The 19,892-nt window shown below is 38.9% G+C and overlaps 1 protein-coding gene across 4 annotated transcripts in view; it reads left to right on the top strand.

Annotated features, from left to right (window-relative positions):
* itga7 (integrin, alpha 7) overlaps window positions 1-18,102 on the top strand; it is a 35,907-nt gene extending 17,805 nt beyond the window's left edge. For 3 of the 4 annotated variants that reach the window (XM_039612480.1, XM_031740372.2, XM_039612478.1), the window contains 20 exons: window positions 4,027-4,234; window positions 4,500-4,696; window positions 5,070-5,158; window positions 5,253-5,380; window positions 5,520-5,615; window positions 5,759-5,820; window positions 6,124-6,293; window positions 6,460-6,606; window positions 7,153-7,268; window positions 7,691-7,877; window positions 7,968-8,042; window positions 8,133-8,212; window positions 8,314-8,391; window positions 8,897-8,999; window positions 9,352-9,558; window positions 10,041-10,160; window positions 10,303-10,416; window positions 11,107-11,205; window positions 11,309-11,434; window positions 17,638-18,102. In XM_039612480.1, coding sequence (XP_039468414.1) covers window positions 4,027-4,234; window positions 4,500-4,696; window positions 5,070-5,158; window positions 5,253-5,380; window positions 5,520-5,615; window positions 5,759-5,820; window positions 6,124-6,293; window positions 6,460-6,606; window positions 7,153-7,268; window positions 7,691-7,877; window positions 7,968-8,042; window positions 8,133-8,212; window positions 8,314-8,391; window positions 8,897-8,999; window positions 9,352-9,558; window positions 10,041-10,160; window positions 10,303-10,416; window positions 11,107-11,205; window positions 11,309-11,434; window positions 17,638-17,793 — 2,558 coding nt within the window. In that variant the 3' untranslated portion in view covers window positions 17,794-18,102. The remainder of the gene's footprint in view (window positions 1-4,026; window positions 4,235-4,499; window positions 4,697-5,069; window positions 5,159-5,252; window positions 5,381-5,519; window positions 5,616-5,758; window positions 5,821-6,123; window positions 6,294-6,459; window positions 6,607-7,152; window positions 7,269-7,690; window positions 7,878-7,967; window positions 8,043-8,132; window positions 8,213-8,313; window positions 8,392-8,896; window positions 9,000-9,351; window positions 9,559-10,040; window positions 10,161-10,302; window positions 10,417-11,106; window positions 11,206-11,308; window positions 11,435-17,637) is intronic. The other variant, XM_039612479.1, reaches the window with a different exon arrangement.
* The last annotated feature ends 1,790 nt before the right edge of the window (window positions 18,103-19,892 follow it).

The raw sequence follows: 19,892 nt of genomic DNA, 5'->3' as shown, positions 1-19,892 counted from the left end.
AGTGGAAATAGTATCTTGTTTTTCTCCGTCTTTGTCTTAATCCTTTCTGATCAGTTACACAGTCTGTCTGTCTATATAGATTTTAGTGTGTAATCTATGTTAAAAAGAGACAGCCATCCAAAGTTATACTCCCATTTTTATTTAATTTTTTAAATTTAATTTCATTTAAGTTTTGGCACAGTTATATAGTTGCAGAAGAGATGGCCTTCTCTTTGGGTAGCGGGAGGTGTTTGTCTGCTCTGTCTGTCGATCTCGTTTGTTAGTTTGCATGTGTCTGGATGAAGCTTTCCAGGGTATCTTGGTGGTGGTTTCACTCTAAGTAGTTGCAGTTATACTAAACCGAATTGTTTTAAATGATTTAACTAATATAAAAGACGAGTCCACAGCTGTGCGAGGCTATACCGAGTCACTTCATCAACATGCTAACATATTTACAATCAGTGCTAATTTTTTTTAACACGTTAATACGCTAACTTTTGCTAACAAGCATTGAACCCAAGTGCAAGTGAGGTGGATGAGAATATTATATATACTTGTTATGTGTGGTATGTATTTCATTACTGACTACTGAAATTTGGATGATGGCCTGAAGGCTGATGGAGTTTTTGGCATCAATATGAATGGCTAGCAATTAAGTTTCATTAAGTTCTATTCAAAAGCAAAAATACCAGTGTCACAGCGGTGCAAGAGGAAAAGTAACTCTGGTTATCACAAATGTCTGTACAGCATTTCAAATATAATGGCAAGAGGCCTGTACTACGAAGACGTCTGCTTATCCCGGATGCTTCGGGGTTGTTGTTTGTACAACAAAGGTGGTTCACTTCTCACTGGGGTATATCAAAATGGTAATTTATGCTGTGAAGCGGTTCCAGATTAGAGATCAATAGGTGCAAAATCACTGCCTATAGACCTGTCAGTTCTCTTGAAAAGAGGGTTACCAGTTCTTGAAGATCCCTTAATCCTCTGTTTCTAAAGTTTTTTAATAGGCTCTAAAGTCTTTGATGAGTTTCAGTAATAAATATTGATTCTTAGATGTAACTTTAAACTTTTTTCCTGTTGGCTGCAAAAACTTTTACAACAATTTTAATATTTTATAAGCATTAACATATGAACCTAAAATAGGACGCCTGTTTTTACTTTTTGACTTAATTTGCATGTAGTCTGAGTTTGAAAGGCTCAGAGGGTTGAATACCACTGGGGCAGCAGCTGAAAGATTAAAAACTAAAACTGTCCTTTACATATTAATTTAATGAGATACTTGATTGTAATCTATCAGATTCTTAATGAGAGTGTTGTGATGTGATAAGTCTGTGGAGTTACACCATCAGCTTTTTTGCCAGCTTTTCTTCCAGGCTTCAAGTAGGCTAAACTTTATTAATATAATAACTCCTTTCTGGTCTTACTGACCAATGCACTTAAAGCCTATACTTAAGTAATACTGTATTACTCCACAGTGCTCTTCCTCTCACACACACTCTTACTGCTTTATCTGCAGCAGATTTGTTGCCTTAAATCTATATTACATGTTTGAACTTCATATTTTCTCCAAAGTACAGCTTCATCTCTCTTTGAAAAAAATCAAATGGGTCTACTGTGAATACATTTATCCATAATTATGATCAGTCAGATGCTGCTAACACCACCCTTTTCATGTGAATGTGCAGGCAAAATCCTGGTTTAGTTTAGCAAGTTGATGACTAGCTTCATGTGAATGCTTATCCTGATTGGATAAGTAAATGCCCCAGGTATGATGAACTCACTTTGTTGTACAGGCCTAAGGTCAAATGAATCAATAGTGGTGCACTGTCACACTGATATTTTCATTCAAATGATAGATACATTTTATCAAGATAATGATGTGAGGCTTTGTGTTGAATTTCTCAGTATTTAGTGTCAGTTGTTAGTGATCCACAGTCTGCTGAGCAGGAGCTATTCATTGTTATTTTGGGTTTCCGGTCATTATTTTTCCTCTAAGTGTGTGGATCTGCTATAAATCTCTTTATTCACATTCCTCCAATCCTGCTTACCCTCCTACTCACCGTATTGAGCCGTCTCCTTGACAACACTAATTCCCACATGACCTTTTAGCCTTCATTTATAACCCACGTGCTTCCATTGATCCTAACCAGATGATACGACACACCTATCTATGCATGCTTACTAAAATGACAGAGACTGTTGTAGGAATTTGCAGCTTTTGTTGGATCTTAAATATCACTGTATTGTGTCCAATAGGAACAGTAAAAGTATTCATTTAAAGAAGTGATGGCCTTCTGAATGAAAAGAAATCTTTGTTTTTATCTCCATCAAGGCCAAATCAAACACTAAACACAGAATCTCTTCATTAAAGCTAAAGGGACTAATGCTGAGGCTGCACCCGAGTAGTTACCATAGTCAGAAAAGTCAGCGTTGAAACAACGAGTACATAGAAACATCAACATTTACAAGGATCATCTTTGGCTCTTTATCAGGTAAATTCAATTTTAATTTAAAGAGGCTTTTATTCAAGAAATAAACTCTATTTAAAATTTATAGCCGTGGCAAAAAGAGTCATGATAAATCAAATATAGTAAATACAACTTAAGATGAACATCACACATGACATAATACACCATGTGATTTATCTAACAAAAACTATGCCAAATGCAGAAGTTGTATGCGTAAAAAATACTTACACTTATATAGCATCATTTGCATGCATGCAGCAATTAGGTGTCACAAATCAAAGGAGGTGTGAGCACCTTTATTTTATAGATAAAACAAAATAAAGCAAAAAAGCAAAAAATCCTTTATTGTCAGCTACTGTCTCTCTGGTCCAAATGAGGAAAAACATAAATGTAAATGAAATTAAATAAAATGTGGATAATAAATTATATATAGTAGGAGTAGGACACTAAGGAGCACATCATTGGAGACTAATCAGTAGATACTTACAACCTCGAGTATTTGCTGACTAACCCAATGGCTAGGACATATTTAGCAGGCAGGTAAGAGAATTTTTAAAATAAATAAATAAATATCTGAAACTCCATCGTTCTCTCCAATTCATCTCTTTTTTCTGTCTAACAGTCTAACTCAAATAAAAACTAAGCAATTTATTAAGATTAACATTGCAAAAACATTTTTCCCCTTATGCTTTCATTCCTTAATTAGCTTTATAGTTTCTACCATGTTGCAAGCTTGTGAGCTAAAAGCCAGCCTGCGAAGAAAAAGTTGCACCTTGTTCCCACATCTGCTGGTTTTATAGAAGCTGCAGTGCTGCATTCCCCACCTGCCACCCTGGAGCTGCTCACTGTTTGTCTCTGTCTTGTCTCCCTCTGCATGTTTACTCAGCACTAACAAATGTCCTTCATGTCCCGATGGAGACAGATTGTCCTCACATTTTGCACCAGCTGCCTGCTTTTTAGTCTAGTATAGCAAGTGCATGTAGAAAATGTCTGTGTTCAGGCCAAATGTTTCATATGTTACGTGTCATTTTTCACAGCTTGATCAGAAATATTCCGCACAAGATGCAAAAATCCTTCCTCCTCTATATACACGCTGAATTGCTTTACCTGATTTACATGCATGCACATACTCAAATTCCTTCACACACATGCAGATTATCTTTTCACAAAGCACACTCACAGAGAAGAGGAGATGCTTTAGGCGATAAATCTGCTTAACGTCCACCCACCATGTTTACACACCGCCTTCACCACTGTCAACCAGTGCAGAGCTTTGGTATCATGAATCTCAGGAGACATTAGGCCAACGTCAATACATCTCATGTTACTATCACAACCAGCCTTTTTGCTTCCACTAGACACACAGCCTTTCACACGCACAGCACACAGGACATTTACACCCATCATGAGTTAGGCACAAAATCAATAGTCACTTAAGGCCCACATTTCATTAGTAAGAAGATGAGCAGAACATGGCACACTCAGAGGAGGTGAGCCTCTGAAGCCCACGGTCGATATTAACCCATAACACTTCCTTCCTTCCTCCTCCTCTGCTTTGCTCTTCTTCCTCATCTTCCAGGGTTTTCTGTTGACTCTGCAATGGGAATAATGAGTCTCGGAGAGCTAACCTTCGTGGCTGGTGCTCCCCGAGCCAATCACACCGGGGCGGTGGTGCTGCTGAAGAAAGACAATGTGTACCGGTTGGTGCCACAGCACATCTTCTGGGGGGAAGAGCTGGCCTCTTCATTCGGATATTCAGTAGCCACCACAGATCTCAACCATGATGGGTGAGCAAAGGCTAAATAGGAAGTCAGCCTGGATGACCATCATAAAATCATATAACCCATAGAAAATGGGATGCACAGTCATGTACTACACAAAAAGGTCAAATTCATCTTATCGTTATAAACACAAGATAATATTTTTTAACACCTAAATCCTGCGACAGCATTTTCCTGTGTAAAATGCATAAAATACATATTCAAGTTCAACTATGAATGTAGATTAGAAGAGACTGGTTCAAGGGAATGTTCATTTCGACTTTTCTGCTAGCTGGACGGACCTGATTGTTGGAGCTCCTAATTTCTTTGACCGTAAAGCAGAGATTGGTGGAGCTGTTTATGTGTATCTGAACCCGTTTGGTCACTGGGACGATCAGGCTCGGCCCATCCGCCTCAACGGGACATATGACTCCATGTTTGGGATGACAGTCAGCAACGTTGGAGATCTGGACCAGGATGGATATGGAGGTACAAGCGAAACTTTTTTATTGACTCAGAATGTTTTAATCTTAAAAGTAACTTCTGCTGTTTGATTGGCTGAATGGAAAACCCAGCGACTGTGAGTGATGGTGAATATAAGTCACTGACTGGATGATGATGGTCATGTTTAATATGATCATTCTTCAGGATATAACAGATGTATAACAGAATATAAATATTAGAAAATAAGGGAAAACATAAAATACAGTTAGTGTCCTTTAAATGGTTCCAGCAGTGAAACAGTCAAACAGTTTACTGTGTTGAAAGTCTTCTGCTTGTCTATATCAAACTATGGTTTATGGTTTAAACCATTATAATAAGAATGTAGAGTTGGAAACCAGTTTGTCTGACATCTATGCAGATATTGCTGTGGGAGCACCGTTTGATGGAGATGGAAAAGTTTTTATCTATAGAGGCTCAAAATCTGGAATTGAGACAAAACCTGCTCAGGTAAGTTTGGATATGAGCGACTGCAAAGAAAATATTAAAGGTCATGACAGAAAGAGATGACATGGATAAATCTGGATGTTCTTCATCCCATTAGGTGTTGGATGGCCGGGACTTTGATGTGAGACGTTTTGGATATTCTATCTCAGGGGGTTTGGATATCGACAACAATCACTATCCAGATGTGGCAGTGGGCTCGCTGAACGATTCAGTGGTTCTCTTCAGGTGAGAAAAGATTTTGGTTAAACACCTCTGAAAACATTTTGATGACAGTGCATTTATCTAAAGGATGAAAACATATTTTTAATAATTTATTAAAAGTTTTCTTTTTTCTTGTCTTTTTGTGTTTCCCTGCGTCCTCAAGATCTCGTCCTGTCATCCATGTGAAGAGAGACATAACTATTGATCCTCCACAAATAGATTTGGAGCAGTCCAACTGCAAAGGCAGAGATGGAGTCTGGTACTCACTCATAATGCACTAAACTTATGGGATAACTTAACTAAACAAACTGAAAATGAAAACATTTAAAGAAATGTTCTTCTACAGTCCTGAAGCTCCTAAAGATCATGTCTTTTTCCCTCTTCATGGGTTTCTGTTTTTAGTGTGGAGGTCAAGGCTTGCTTCACCTTCGTAGCGTACCCAGCTCACTACTCTCCACACATTAGTAAGTCACACATCGGCTTTCACGACTGTTTCTGTCTTTTGCTCTCGCGGGACTTTACATCACTCCCCACAGTGACAGCAGTCATTTCTATTTACGGTAGAAAGTAACCTTATCTGTGAGGTAACATTAGATGTTATTATGATTAAATCACAGCTGTGTAACACTGTATCTCCTCAGATGGGTTTAGTATATCTTCTGTCCCCGGTGGGTTCTTTAAGTGCTCTTTCGGTGTGTGTCCTGACATTTGTGTATTTCAACCCATCTGTCTCCCTCTATGTGCTGCCCCATTTTACTCCATTCAAGCCCTCGTAGTGCGCTTTGAAGCAGACACAGAGCGCAGGAAGCTGGGCCTCCCGCACCGCGTTACCTTCCTGGGCCGTAGTTTACTGGAGCCGGAGTACACACAGACAGAAGAAGTGCAGCTAAATCGGCAGCGTCATGCTGTGTGCACCAATGCTGTCTTCCAGCTGCATGTCAGTAACTTAACTTCATGGATATGTTTCTTTGTTTTACTGTGTATGAAGTATCCCAGTATGAAAAGGACGCTGCGTTGAATAGACATTGCTTTAATGAACTATTTCATTCTTTTCTGCTGTAACTTTGGCCAAATGCTAAATTTTACATTTTCCTTCTGTGCAGGAGAACATCCGTGACAAACTGCGTCCCATCTCTTTGGTCATAACCCACACTATCAAGCCCGTGCCGCCACGCAGACACTCTGCAAAAAGGCTGGAGAAGCTACCGCCGATACTCAATGTCTCCCCTTCCAATACGCTCCACTCTGAGGTCTGCAGCAAAATAGGAAAAGAAGTATTTTTAAGGATGCAGCTCATAATTTACTGTATAAACAAGCCAAAGCTTTATGTAATGCTTTCCATCAACATTGTGTTTCTGCATTAATTTAGACTCAGCAAGGATCATTTAAGCCAAATCTGTGACACATAAAATAAACTCAAAACAGAACAGTTAAACCGGTTCTTATACTTGGGTTGCTTTTAAACTTTTTCAACTCAACTCACCTCATATACACTTTTGTAGCATTCAGCAATACACCTGCTGTATTTAGTTAGTATTGGTATCAGTGATAAATCATTTAAATTATAAAATGAGTTTTCAGCATTAATCGATTGACTGAGTAATTGTTTTGGCATAAGACTGTATAAAAAACACAAAAGGTTCAAACTTAAAGATGTGTAATTAAAATAAAAAACAGTTGATGAGGCTGTGTGGAAACAGGGAAGTTTTTGGGTTATTGACACCAAAATTACTTCACTATAAAAACTCTTAAATTCCTGATCTCAGCCTAATATTTGTCTTATTTAATCCCTGAAGGTGAACTTTCTGCGAGAAGGATGCGGCAATGACAAAATCTGCCAGAGCAACCTGAAGCTAAGCTACCAGTTTGGTACTCGACCCCTGAACTCTGACCTCTTCATCCCTCTGCCAAAGTGAGTGTCTGCTTTTCAGCTCGACACCCCAACAGTGTTTTATTGTCTGACTGAGATGATATTGATGATTAATGGCAAATCTTCAGGAAACATTGTGGTATCATATCTAAATTGTTATTGTTTTAATTATTTATTATTAAATAAATAACAATAAATCTTACACTTAAGTAATTTTAAGTTGAAAGGGTTCAAGCTTTTCTAACTAATCTCCCAAAAGCTCCTCTGTAACTATCACTGCAGATGAATGCATAGGAAAGTGTCATATTGGAATAAAGAGTTTACAGCTTACAGCCCTATCACAAAAAATCTACAATTATGTTACGATTGCTCACTCAGCTTTTTTCTGCTCAACCTTCAGACTATGTTGAAATGCCTTTCTTTAAAAATGTTTTGTCTTTTTTGTCTCCTTTGCCGTCATGCAGAGATGAGGACGATGTGCAGGTGTTTTCTCTCTCAGATCAGCGGCTGGTGGTGCTGGACATCACCGTCACTAACATGCCCTCTGACCCTCTTTACCCCGAGGAGGATGGCGATGATGCTCATGCTGCTCAGCTTATTATCTCCCTGCCAAACACTCTGTCATACGCCGGCTCCAGGATCCCAGAGCAGGTGTGAGATCTGCTAAATATAATCTCAGACTATCGTTTTAGAGTTGATGATATGTTTTCCTCTGATAGTATTTGTCTGATTTGACTGCAGATGAGATGTCAAGCAAACCAGAATGGCTCACAGGTTGAATGTGACCTGGGAAACCCCGTCAAACGAAACTCTAAGGTAAGACAAAACTGTGTCTTTATTGTTAAACTCAACAAAACAACCAAAAACATATTTTAAAAAACTTTATACTCATGATTTTTTCCTCAGCTGAAATTTTCCATCAGTCTGAGCACAGCTAACATCACTATTGAGACCACCGAGCTGACAGCTGAGCTCTCACTGAAAACGTAAGTTTTCTACACTTTCCCTGATCTGTGACAACAAAGATCACATTCTTACTTTTTATGTTTTGACTTTCATCTAAGTTCTTTCATTGTTTTGTCCTCAGCATCAGCGAACAGCCTGACTTGGTCCCTGAGACAGCTTACGCTAAAGTTGTGATAGAGCTCCCTCTGTCTGTCAGTGGGTGAGTAACACCTTCAGTCTATTAAAGAGTCTGTGGCAGTAAAGCTGCTTTATGTAGGTCTACTAAAACACTCTCACATCCTTTATGGTTGGTGAAATCATTTCATTCCACATTATCTGTCACATAAATTTGATCAGCTTGTTCCAACTCTTCGCTGAAGCTGTGTTTTTTTCCACACTGAGGTTCAAGATTTAAAACCAGGACTTCATGTGTTTATGCCTGCACCATTATAACAAGTGGAAATATGCTCACTTTATACCTCTCTAACCAAAGGATGACCTTTGGAAGTGTGAAAACTATTATTAGAATTTAAAATGAAACCACATGTATTTGAATTTAGCAAATTTATTAAAAGGTTTTTAAATTCAATTATGAATGCTTCGCTTTAAGACGCAGCCTTGCTCATCAGTAAACGTGGTTAAATAGTGAGTAAATAGACAGTAATGTTAAGTTTTGTGTTTCCAGCCTTCTGACACACTGATGATCACTGTATTTTCTGCATTAGGCGTGTAAATCCCGACAAGCTGTTCTTCAGCGGTGCAGTGAGGGGTGAGAGTGCGATGAGCAGTCTGGACGACATCGGCAGCGCTGTGGATTTTGAGTTTGTGGTGAGAAAAGAGTTTGTGGCTTTCTGGGATGCTGTTCTTTAAAAAAAAAAATATTTTATAAGTATATTAAAATAGGTTTCAGTGGGGCCAATAACAAACGCATGCTCCTCGGACTTGCTTTTAGTGCACTACAACTTCTTAATGTACCTTTAAAAACAAGAGAGGACTCAAAATGAATATTTACAAAATACAATACTATCTCTTTAAAAGTAAATACTGCCCAGAGAGGTTTGCCTTCTCTGAGTCCGTCTTGTTGGTTTCATCTTTTCATAATAGCAAAAAAAGGACCCAAGACAGAAACATCTATGAACATACTTTATTAAATGTAAGCTTTTTTTTTTTCCTCTGTCAGGTTGCTAATCCCGGTCAAGCTCTCCAGACACTTGGCTCTGCCTTCCTCAACATTATGTGGCCCTATGAGCTGACCAATGAGAAATGGCTCCTGTATCCTGCCAGCTTGATGTTTCAAGGCCACCCAGAAACACAGTGCACCCCCACATCAGCTCTGAATCCTCTGAAGCTACAGGGCTCCTCACCTGCAGAGCCGGGCAGTCACGGGGTAGGCGGAGCAAATCACTGCCGACTTTGGGAGAAAATCAACATAAAATGAACTGGCTCATTTTTTACACACAAAAAATATTTATGCTGACTTTAACTAATTTGAGTACATGTTAATTTTTCATGCAATATCGTTACATAAGTAAAATATAAAGCATTACATTTGTACTTGAAATGTACTTGATTGGTATACATTTATTTTGTATCAGTCATGTTTCCTTTTCCTTTTTTAAAGAGCACTTTATTTCATTAGAAAAAGGCTCACAAGTACATGTTTTAACAACAAGTGACAGAAATAATAGGAATAGGATATAAGGATATAATTCATGTTAGCAATTCATTTAATCTTCTCTTTTTCTGTGTTTTACACTGTTTGATGGAACTCAAAAGCCTTTATAATATATTACATGCTTTCTGTTTGTATTTTGACAAAACCTTTTTGAATCTTTTCTTGAAACATGCATATAAATGCATCTATTTCAGCAGGTTGGGCGAAAACGCCGTTCCCACCCAGAGGAGGAAGGTCAGATCATGACGAAAGGCAGCGTGGGACAGACCACACCTGCGGTGTCAGCTTCAGACAGACGCAAGTCGCTCAAACTGGTAAGAAGGACAAGAAGCAGAGAGCCAGGAAAAAGACCAGAACGTGGGTCATTGATTTCCTGCCAATGGTTTTAAAGTGTGAACACGTAGTCCTCTTTCGTTTCCACAGCAGTTTACATTCAGGTGTCATTTTGTTTTCTAGGATTGCCTGCTGGGGTCAGCACGCTGTGTGCTGTTCCAGTGTCCTCTCCACAGCTTCTCCGGTCAGGCTGTGCTTAAAATCCACGCTAGACTGTGGAACAGCAGTTTCATAGAGGTAATATTACATCAGCACCTTTCTGCATATTACTCTCAAGCTCAGCTTCAGTCCAACTGTCACAGCTGCTGCAGCGAGCAGCGAGTGAGTGATAACTGCAGCAAATGCATTTACACAGTGACGACTGATGTCAGGAAGCTTGTATGTTACAGATGATGTCTGGCGACCAAGTCAAATGAACTTTCAATTTTCAATATTCACTGAGATCAAAGAGTAAGAATATGTGAATATGTTAGTTTGCTTTTCCATCAAACATCAACAGAATTTATTGGAAACTGTTTTTTAATAGAAATTTATTTACAATTTTGAAATTGAATTTGTCATTAAATTTGCCTTGTTTGTATCTCCTCCTTTGGACGAGGCGGAGATACAAACAAGAGGTCACGAGCCTGGATAAATGATGTTTGCATCTGGACAGACTCCTTTAATCATGTCGTGATCTCTTAGGAAATAAGGGACCAGCAAAGCACCTAAAGGAAATAGAGTCTAGTTTGTTTTCTCTTTAAATTTCACTTTTTCATAGTTTTGGCTCTAATACGTGTTATATACAACTGTGTGAATAGTTTATATGGTGTAATTAGTAGAGCCAACATTATGTTGCTTTGGCTAAAGTTTTATTGTTTCTCGGTGCAGTTTTCCTTCTTTTTAAACACAAACTTGCTACTTGCTTTGTTTCTGTCTGTCTCTTAGGACTTCCCAGCAGTCAGTGCTCTGGAGCTGCTGGTCAGAGCTAACATCACTGTGAAGTCCAGCATCAAACATCTGGTCCTTAAGGATGCTGCTGCACTGGTATTTCACACACATTCATTTAAAAAATAAACATTTTTACTGTTAAGTTGTTGTTTGTGCATTACTTCAAGCTTTGAGCTGAATATCCTTTCTTCCTTATCAGGTTTCAGTGATGATTTATCCCGAGCATGGTGTTACTGACCAGTACTGGATCCCCTGGTGGATCATCCTCATTGCCATCCTGGCAGGTGTCCTGCTGCTGGCACTGCTGGTCCTCATGCTATGGAAGGTAATCCATCAGATCTCAAATGGTCTTATTGTCTTTAATTTTTCACTGTGTTTTTTGTCTTTTTATTCAATTCAATTCAATTCAATTCAATTCAATTCAATTTTATTTATATAGCGCCAAATCACAACAAAAGTCGCCTCAAGGCGCTTTATATTGTACAGTAGATAGCACAATAATAAATACAGAGAAAACCCAACAATCATATGACCCCTATGAGCAAGCACTTTGGCGACAGTGGGAAGGAAAAACTCCCTTTAACAGGAAGAAACCTCCGGCAGAACCAGGCTCAGGGAGGGGCGGCCATCTGCTGCGACCGGTTGGGGTGAAAGAAGGAAAACAGGATGAAAGACATGCTGTGGAAGAGAGACAGAGGTTAATAACAGATATGATTCGATGCAGAGAGGTCTATTAGCACATAGTGAGTGAGAAAGGTGACTGGAAGGAAAAACTCAATGCATCATGGGAATCCCGGCAGCCTACGTCTATTGCAGCATAACTAAGGGAGGATTCAGGGTCACCTGGTCCAGCCCTAACTATATGCTTTAGGAAAAAGGAAAGTTTTAAGCCTAATCTTGAAAGTAGAGATAGTGTCTGTCTCCCGAATCCAAACTGGAAGTTGGTTCCACAGAAGAGGGGCCTGAAAACTGAAGGCTCTGCCTCCCATTCTACTTTTAAATACTCTAGGAACAACAAGTAGGCCTGCAGTGCAAGAGCGAAGTGCTCTAATAGGGTGATATGGTACTACAAGGTCATTAAGATAAGATGGGGCCTGATTATTTAAGACCTTGTATGTGAGGAGCAGGATTTTGAATTCAGTTCTGGATTTAACAGGAAGCCAATGAAGGAAGCCAAAACAGGAGAAATATGCTCTCTCTTTCTAGTCCCTGTCAGTACTCTTGCTGCAGCATTTTGGATTAACTGAAGGCTTCTCAGCGAGTTTTTAGGACTTCCTGATAATAGTGAATTACAGTAGTCCAGCCTGGAAGTAATAAATGCATGAACTAGTTTTTCAGCATCACTCTGAGACAGGATATTTCTAATTTTAGAGATGTTACGCAAATGGAAGAAAGCAGTCTTACATATTTGTTTAATATGTGCGTTGAAGGACATGTCCTGGTCAAAATGACTCAAGGTTTCTCACAGTGTTACTGGAGGCCAAGGTAATGCCATCCAGAGTAAGAATCTGCTTAGATACCATATTTCTAAGATTTTCAGGGCCGAGTACAATAACCTCAGTTTTATCTGAATTAAGAAGCAGAAAGTTAGCGGCCATCCAGGTCTTTATGTCTTTAAGACATTCCTGCAGTTTAACTAATTGGTGTGTGTTACCTGGCTTCATGGACAGATAGAGCTGCGTGTCATCTGCATAGCAGTGAAAATTTATGCTATGTCTTCTAATGATGCTGCCTAAGGGAAGCATGTATAATGTAAATAGAATTGGTCCTAGCACTGAACCCTGTGGAACACCATAATTGACCTTAGTGTGTGAAGAGGACTCTCCATTTACATGTACAAACTGGAGTCTATTAGATAGATATGATACAAACCACTGCAGTGCAGTACCTGTAATACCTACAGCATGTTCTAATCGCTCTAATAGGATATTATGGTCAACAGTATCGAACGCAGCACTGAGGTCTAGCAGGACAAGCACAGAGATGAGTCCACTGTCAGAGGCCATAAGAAGATCATTTGTAACCTTCACTAAAGCTGTTTCTGTGCTGTGATGAGCTCTGAAACCTGACTGAAACGCTTCAAATAAGCCATTCCTCTGCAGATGATCAGTTAGCTGTTTGACAACTACTCTTTCAAGGATGTTTGATATGAAAGGAAGGTTGGAGATTGGCCTATAATTAGCTAAGACAGCTGGGTCTAGAGATGGCTTTTTAAGTAAAGGTTTAACTACAGCCACCTTGAAGGCCTGTGGTACATAGCCGATTATTAGAGATAGGTTGATCATATTTAAGATCAAGAATTAATTAATGGCAGGACTTCTTTGAGCAGTTTTGTAGGAATGGGGTCTAAAAGACACGTTGATGGTTTGGAGGAAGTAATTATTGAAGTTAACTCAGAAAGATCAATTGGAGAAAAAGAGTCTAACTTAACATTGATGGTACTAAGAGTAGCTGTAGATAATACCGTAATTCAACTGTAGGTCTTTATCATTAACAGTAGTGGAAAGATTAAAAAAATATGTATATATTATAAATATAAATAAATATAAATATAAATATGTAGTAATATTTTATGTGAAAAATGTCAAGGATGTCAAAAAATATACATCTTAGAGAAGAAAATACATGAAAAATGGACAATTTACTTTTGGGTGGCAACTGAGTAAAACCACTTTCTTTGTAATACTAAAAATAATAATTTTTAATAATTTATAATTTAATAATTTAGAAAATTTATTAGAGGAATTTCTTATTCTGTATTTGTTTAAAGTCACGCTTGCTAACTAGCAAGTGAGCACTTGTTCTAAGATGGATCGCAGGTCATATAAGATGTTAACCCTGTGAAGCCAAAACCATGAAACACATTGAAATTTATATGCACAAAAAAATGAAATCATATAAATTTGTCGTAGCAACAGTCAATTTGCATTCATGCACTTATGACTAACTGTTTGCATAACACATGAGAATGATATTCTTAATGTATCACTTTTGCAGTTTATGGCTTAAAAATTACTTTTACAATTTAAAAATCGATGATATAGAGGTCTAAAACTCATAGGATACAGTTACAGGCCTTACAGGGTTCATTTGCATAGCAGTGGATTTAAAGCAGTAATAGTTCCATCTGAAATGTGGAAGAGGAGTCAAAATAAATTGGAATATGTCAGTAAAGTAAGTTAACTAGTCCTCAAGTACTCTTTTCCTTTCCATCAAAGTTCAACAGCTGTAGGATCCTGAGTGACGTCTCTTTGATGTCACTGCAGTTGCCTTCACTCTGGGCCGTCCGTTATTAGTCTGCCTTGCTCTGATCTCTCCTGTAAATGTATTATTCCTTCCAGCTCACTCTCACCTGTGCCTTTCCTCTTCTGTCCTCATGTTTGTCCTCCGTGTGACGCTCCAATCTGTGTTTTTTTCCCTGTTCTTTCCTCCTCACTTCTATCGGGGAATCCCTCTCTGTTATATATCTGTGTTTCCCCCACTACCCCGCCCCAGTGTGGGTTCTTCAAACGCAGTGAGCGACGCCACCATTACGAGACGGAGTACTACCGTGCCCATTTGGGGGTCCAACCCTCGGAGGCGGAGAAGCAGGCGACAGAACAATAATATAAAGTATACCCCCCTCTGGCCTGCTCTCCCCTCCTCCTCTCACTCCAAGCGGTAAAAATCTTCACCTGCAGTCGCCTTTGTTCCTCAATTCACTCGAAGGCCGGTGGTGTTCATTACAGCATGACGTGTATATTGTTTACATGTTTGAAATACATTAACAAATAAATAAACAACAAATGTAGGCTCAGATGATCTCAGGTGGCATCATTGCAGTGACACCTGAGAAACAAGAGAACTGGTCTTGTAAAGCTTTCTTTACCTTTGTTCCTGTTTCTATGAGTAGAAAGAAAAAACATTATAATGACAAAAAAAGACAGATTTACCAGATTCTCAGCGTTTTCCTACTTTATTCTTCAATATAGACAAAAGGTGGCTTCTAGTTTCTGCCATCACTCGCTTTTACGGGACAATGTTTGCAGGCAGATTGAGATTTAAAATAAGAGGCTATTAGCTCCATAAGGTGGTATAAAATGGTTATATTTTATGTGTCCTGTTCATTTTTAAATGAAACCTTTATTAAATAGGTAAAACATTTATACTAAACAACCACTTTATTAGGTACACCTCACTAGTTGGACTCACTTTTGCCTTCAGAGCTGCCTTATTTTTTCATGCACAGATTCAACAAGGTGCTGGAAATGTTCCTCTGAGAATTTGGTCCATATTGACGTGATAGCATCACACACTTTGCAGATTTGTCAGCTACACATGCACTATGCTAATCTCCCATTTCATTACACCCCAAAGGGATCTGGTGATTGTGGATTGCTGAGTTAACTCATTGTCAGGTTCAAGAAACCAGTTTGAGATTATTTGAGTTTTGTTACGTGGAACATTATCCTGCTGGAAGCAGCCATCAGATTATGGCTACACTTGGTCATCTATCTTGGTCACCTGACTCCAGCATCTGAATGTTGCAGCAGAAGTTGAGACTCATTAGTTTTTCTAATCTTCTGTTACCCAGTTTTGATGAGCCCATGTGAAATGAGGTCTCAGTTTCCTGTTCCTAGCTGATAACAGCAGCCAATCAGAATCAGAATCAGAATCAGAAGACTTTATTTATCCCCAAGGGGCAATTAACATACAACAGAGCAGCATAACACTGAAGATAAGGACAATAAGAACAGGCAATAAGAGTGAGATAATAAATACACAGAATATACAGTTTTAAAATTACACAGTTTTAAAATTAAAGTGACTAAAAGTGAATAAAGTGTCGGTAGTATAAAAAGAGTGTAGAGTAGTTTATGTTTCTGGTGTGGGAAATGTTCTTATCGGCTGGAGTTAAAAAGCAGAGTGGCTTTGGGGACAAAGGTGGCTCTCCTACTCTCAGTCCTGCAGGAGATGCAGCGAAGGCGTCGCCCAGAGGGGAGCCACTGAAATGCGGGGTGAAGAATGTGAGAGGGGTCGTTGATGATTTTGGCTGCCTGTCTGAGGGCCTGTTGGCTGAAAACCTGTGCCAGAGTTCTGACAGGCAGGCCAATGATTTTAGAGCACACTGATGCAGTGTGCTGCAGCCTGTTCTGCAGTCTGTTGTGGCCTTTTGCTGCTTAAGTTCAACTACTTCAAGGTTCAGTGCATTGTGCATTCAGAGATACTATCCTGAATAGCTTGCATGCAACTAGGAGTTATTTGAATTATGTCTTGCATCAGCTCAAAGGACGCTGGCAATTCTCCTCTGCCAACAAGGCAGGACACTGGATATTGTCTCTGTAAAACCCTGGAGATGGTTGTGTAGAAATATTCCAGCAAATCATCAGTTTATGAAAGATATAGATGTCAGCAGGTCATCTTGACCATTTCTGTCTGCCTAAATATACGGAGATGTTGCCATGTGACCGACTGATAAGAATTTTGAACTGACAAGCATCTGTACAGGTGTACCCAATAAAGTGGCCAGTTAGTGTATATGAACTGTGTTGCCTACATTCATGATTTGATCCCAATTTTTTTTTTTAAATTGTTATATTTAATTTCCCTAAAATGTCGGAAATCATCATACTCTGTTAAAGAAACACATATCTGCTGTCTCTACATAGGTGGCTAGTTGCACTTATAGCCTAATGCTAGGTATTAGCCTAAATGTCTCCTATTCTAACAACAACCTTTAATATTAATGTCTCCGATGAGCAGCTACTTTGCTAGTGTCAGTTGTTGGATTACTGAAACAGTTTTCGGTGTTTTGTTCTGTAAAATAATTTAAAATCTTTATTTTCTATTCACCTAATTTGTGCCTGTTGAACACCATCCAGCCATCTCTCCTTCAAGGCTTTAACATGCCTGCTGTGCTGTGTTTTGTGCCTCTTACTTTTCAGTTATATGCACTTGTTCATTCTGGCATCATTCTCAGAAGACTGTTCATTTCTACGGCGCAGTCCCCTCTTCCTAAAAATCTATTAACGATTTGACATGCATTCAATAACTGATCGACTTTTCCAGGTGCCAGACTGAACTTGTCATTAGGATCAGTGGGTGTCTTTGTTCCTTTTAATGAGTGTAAATCTGCTTAATGGTACTTCAGTGTGTTGGTATGTTAATCACAGACACTTCGGGCTGGTGCCAGTTTATAAATGTCGAGCATGAGGGTGTGCTTTTTGGTTGGTGTGCTGTTTTAAATTTATTTTTTATTAACAAGTCAATTTGTTTGCAGCTGGTCATCAGTTAATCACTTTGCCTTCTTATCTATGAGATGCACTATAAAGCTTTACCTAAATCCAATGAATAAGAGTGGATACTTTGCTTAGAAGGCATGCTATTGAGTAATATAGTACCTCCTCAAACACAGTTAAACAACTGTAGTTGTCACAGTCACTTAAACATGACACTGGTTAATTCTGTTTTCCTTCTCTTCTGCCTCCTCCATCCATCTTTCCTGTCTTCTGTGTGCACTCCGACCTCCTTTCCTCCCTGGGCCAATAGTGTGGCTTCTTCCGACGGGCGCACTACAAGGACAAACTGCCTCAGTACCACGCGGTGAAGATTCCTCGCGAGGACCGGCCTCAGTTTCAGACTGAGAAGTCAGGAGGCGTCCAAAAAAAGGAATGGGCCACACACTGGAGCGACGGGACCTCGTAACCTGCTTTGAAGCGCTAACTGACTTTAAAAAAAAGAGAAAAAATCACCATGTGCAGCACTCATTCTGTCTTTGCTGTTGAATTAACTGACTAAAAAAGTGCACAGAGACTGGGATCACGAAATGTGGTGCACACTTTACTTCGTCATTGCTTACATACTGATGTGTTTTCTCAATGCTGTAGCCTACTGAAGGCGTTACATAGCCTATTTAGTTTAATTTTACCGTAAATCAATATCATAGTATTGTACTGAAGGCCTACGACAACATTAAAAACCAGTCGAGCTGCTGAGTACGTTTCCCAGCCCTCACTGCTGCTTCGCTCTCTGACATCAGAAAGAAGGACTGAAAATCAAAGACATGCATGAGCACCACATGGAGATCATAACAGACACACAGATATACTGGACATTATAGTAAAGAAGCCAGTGCCCATGACAAAGACTACTTTTTGCCTTAACTACTGTAAGACTGAAGATTCATATGGGCAATGAAAGGAAAATGCATTTTTCTATATATAAATGACTTTTTTTAGTACTGGTTAAAGCACTGGGTGGGTGGATGTTCGTGTTTCGATGAATGTGTTGTCTTCTGGGCTCGACGATTATTCTGGGTTGGCTCAAGAAGCCATTTAAAAAGTTCATTGATAGCTTTTGTAGGGCTTTATTCAATTGCCTGAGTAACTTGAATAAGAACAAAAAACCACAATACAGCCTATATATAACATGCCGTAGCCACGACCGGAGCACCGCTGTCGCATGTGTCAGATTAAAAAAACAGAAAGAAAAAAAAAGCAATATTTAAGATATCGTGTGCTCTTCTTGTGTTTAGGAACATTTCTGGTAGATTTTTTTTATGGATGTCTTATGATGACATAACAGTGTAAAAAAAATCAAATATGTATGAAAACTTACTGTAGCCTCAATTTAAAACCTATACTGCTACGAATGAGTGAATTAGTTACAATGTGAGGTCTGAGTGATGCCGCCATAGAGTTGTAATGTAAAGATGTTTCACCAGGTAACATCTGTTTTGTTGTTGGACTGCATTAACCTGCTTGTCACACTGTTCTTGTTAATGTATGCCGCTCGTCCCAGTATGACAGTTCACTTCATTACTGACACTTCTAATTGCGTACAAGTGCCTTAATGTAAAAGTGGCAGATGGTGTGCCACTGGTTACAAACGCAAGGCTACTGCAAATTAGATCACACTCCCCTGAAACATCTGTTGGACACCGGTGGACAAGTAAACATCCCTCCAGCACTGAAGCAACATGAAGACAGGGGAAAACCTTTGTTGTTGTTGTTTTACATGAACAGAGCAGCGCGAACATAATGTGTATCAGAACCAGACAAACTCTCTTTGGATCTAATCTGGGCTGATGAAGTGGCTGTAAAGCATGAAGGGTCAGCTTGATTTTTTAGGTATTGCTGGACAATCTTATATTAGCTGCATGAAAGTCCTTTTTCTGAAATTCCCAAATTTTCTGTTGGTCATTGTTCGGTGTTTTATTTATTGATTTCTTTGGATTGGCTGCACTGTTTAAAGGTTGGAAATGAAATTTAAAAAAAAGATTTGAGGTAAACCTGACAGACCGCTTAGTTTGATCATTATGCAGAGATTTTAAACCCAGTGATGGACGGACAAAAACCAGGGATGTGTAAAAGCTGCAATTCACTTATATAACACCAGGTGGCGGTAACACTCTGAGAAATTAAACATTATTTCTATAGTTACTTTAAATGGGAGGGAAAAAAAGAAAACATAACGCATGTAAATTTTGTAAAAAGCTATAATATGACTACTTGTCTGGAATAGATCTGAATTATTTTGTTTTTCATGGAAATGTTGCCCATAATCTTCTTGAGTATTTGTGCTTGTTAACATAAAGATGCCTGCACTGAACAGTAATTAAGAGGTGCAGATGAGATGGGTTTGTCTTTACTTTTTGATTGTAACTCTTCTCGAAGAAGAAATAAAGGCATCTTGTTTTGTTTATGCGACATTAATATTCATGGTCTGTGGTCGGCTTACACACTGGCTGATAAATAAAAAAAAGTCAAAAACGGAACATTAAATCTTATAATCATTTTCAAGTT

The sequence above is a fragment of the Oreochromis aureus genome, linkage group 5, assembly GCF_013358895.1.
Source record: "Oreochromis aureus strain Israel breed Guangdong linkage group 5, ZZ_aureus, whole genome shotgun sequence".
In the NCBI taxonomy this organism is placed as follows: Eukaryota; Metazoa; Chordata; class Actinopteri; order Cichliformes; family Cichlidae; genus Oreochromis; species Oreochromis aureus.
Note: the sequence above shows the minus strand (reverse complement) of the source record. Positions and strands in the feature narration are given on the sequence as shown.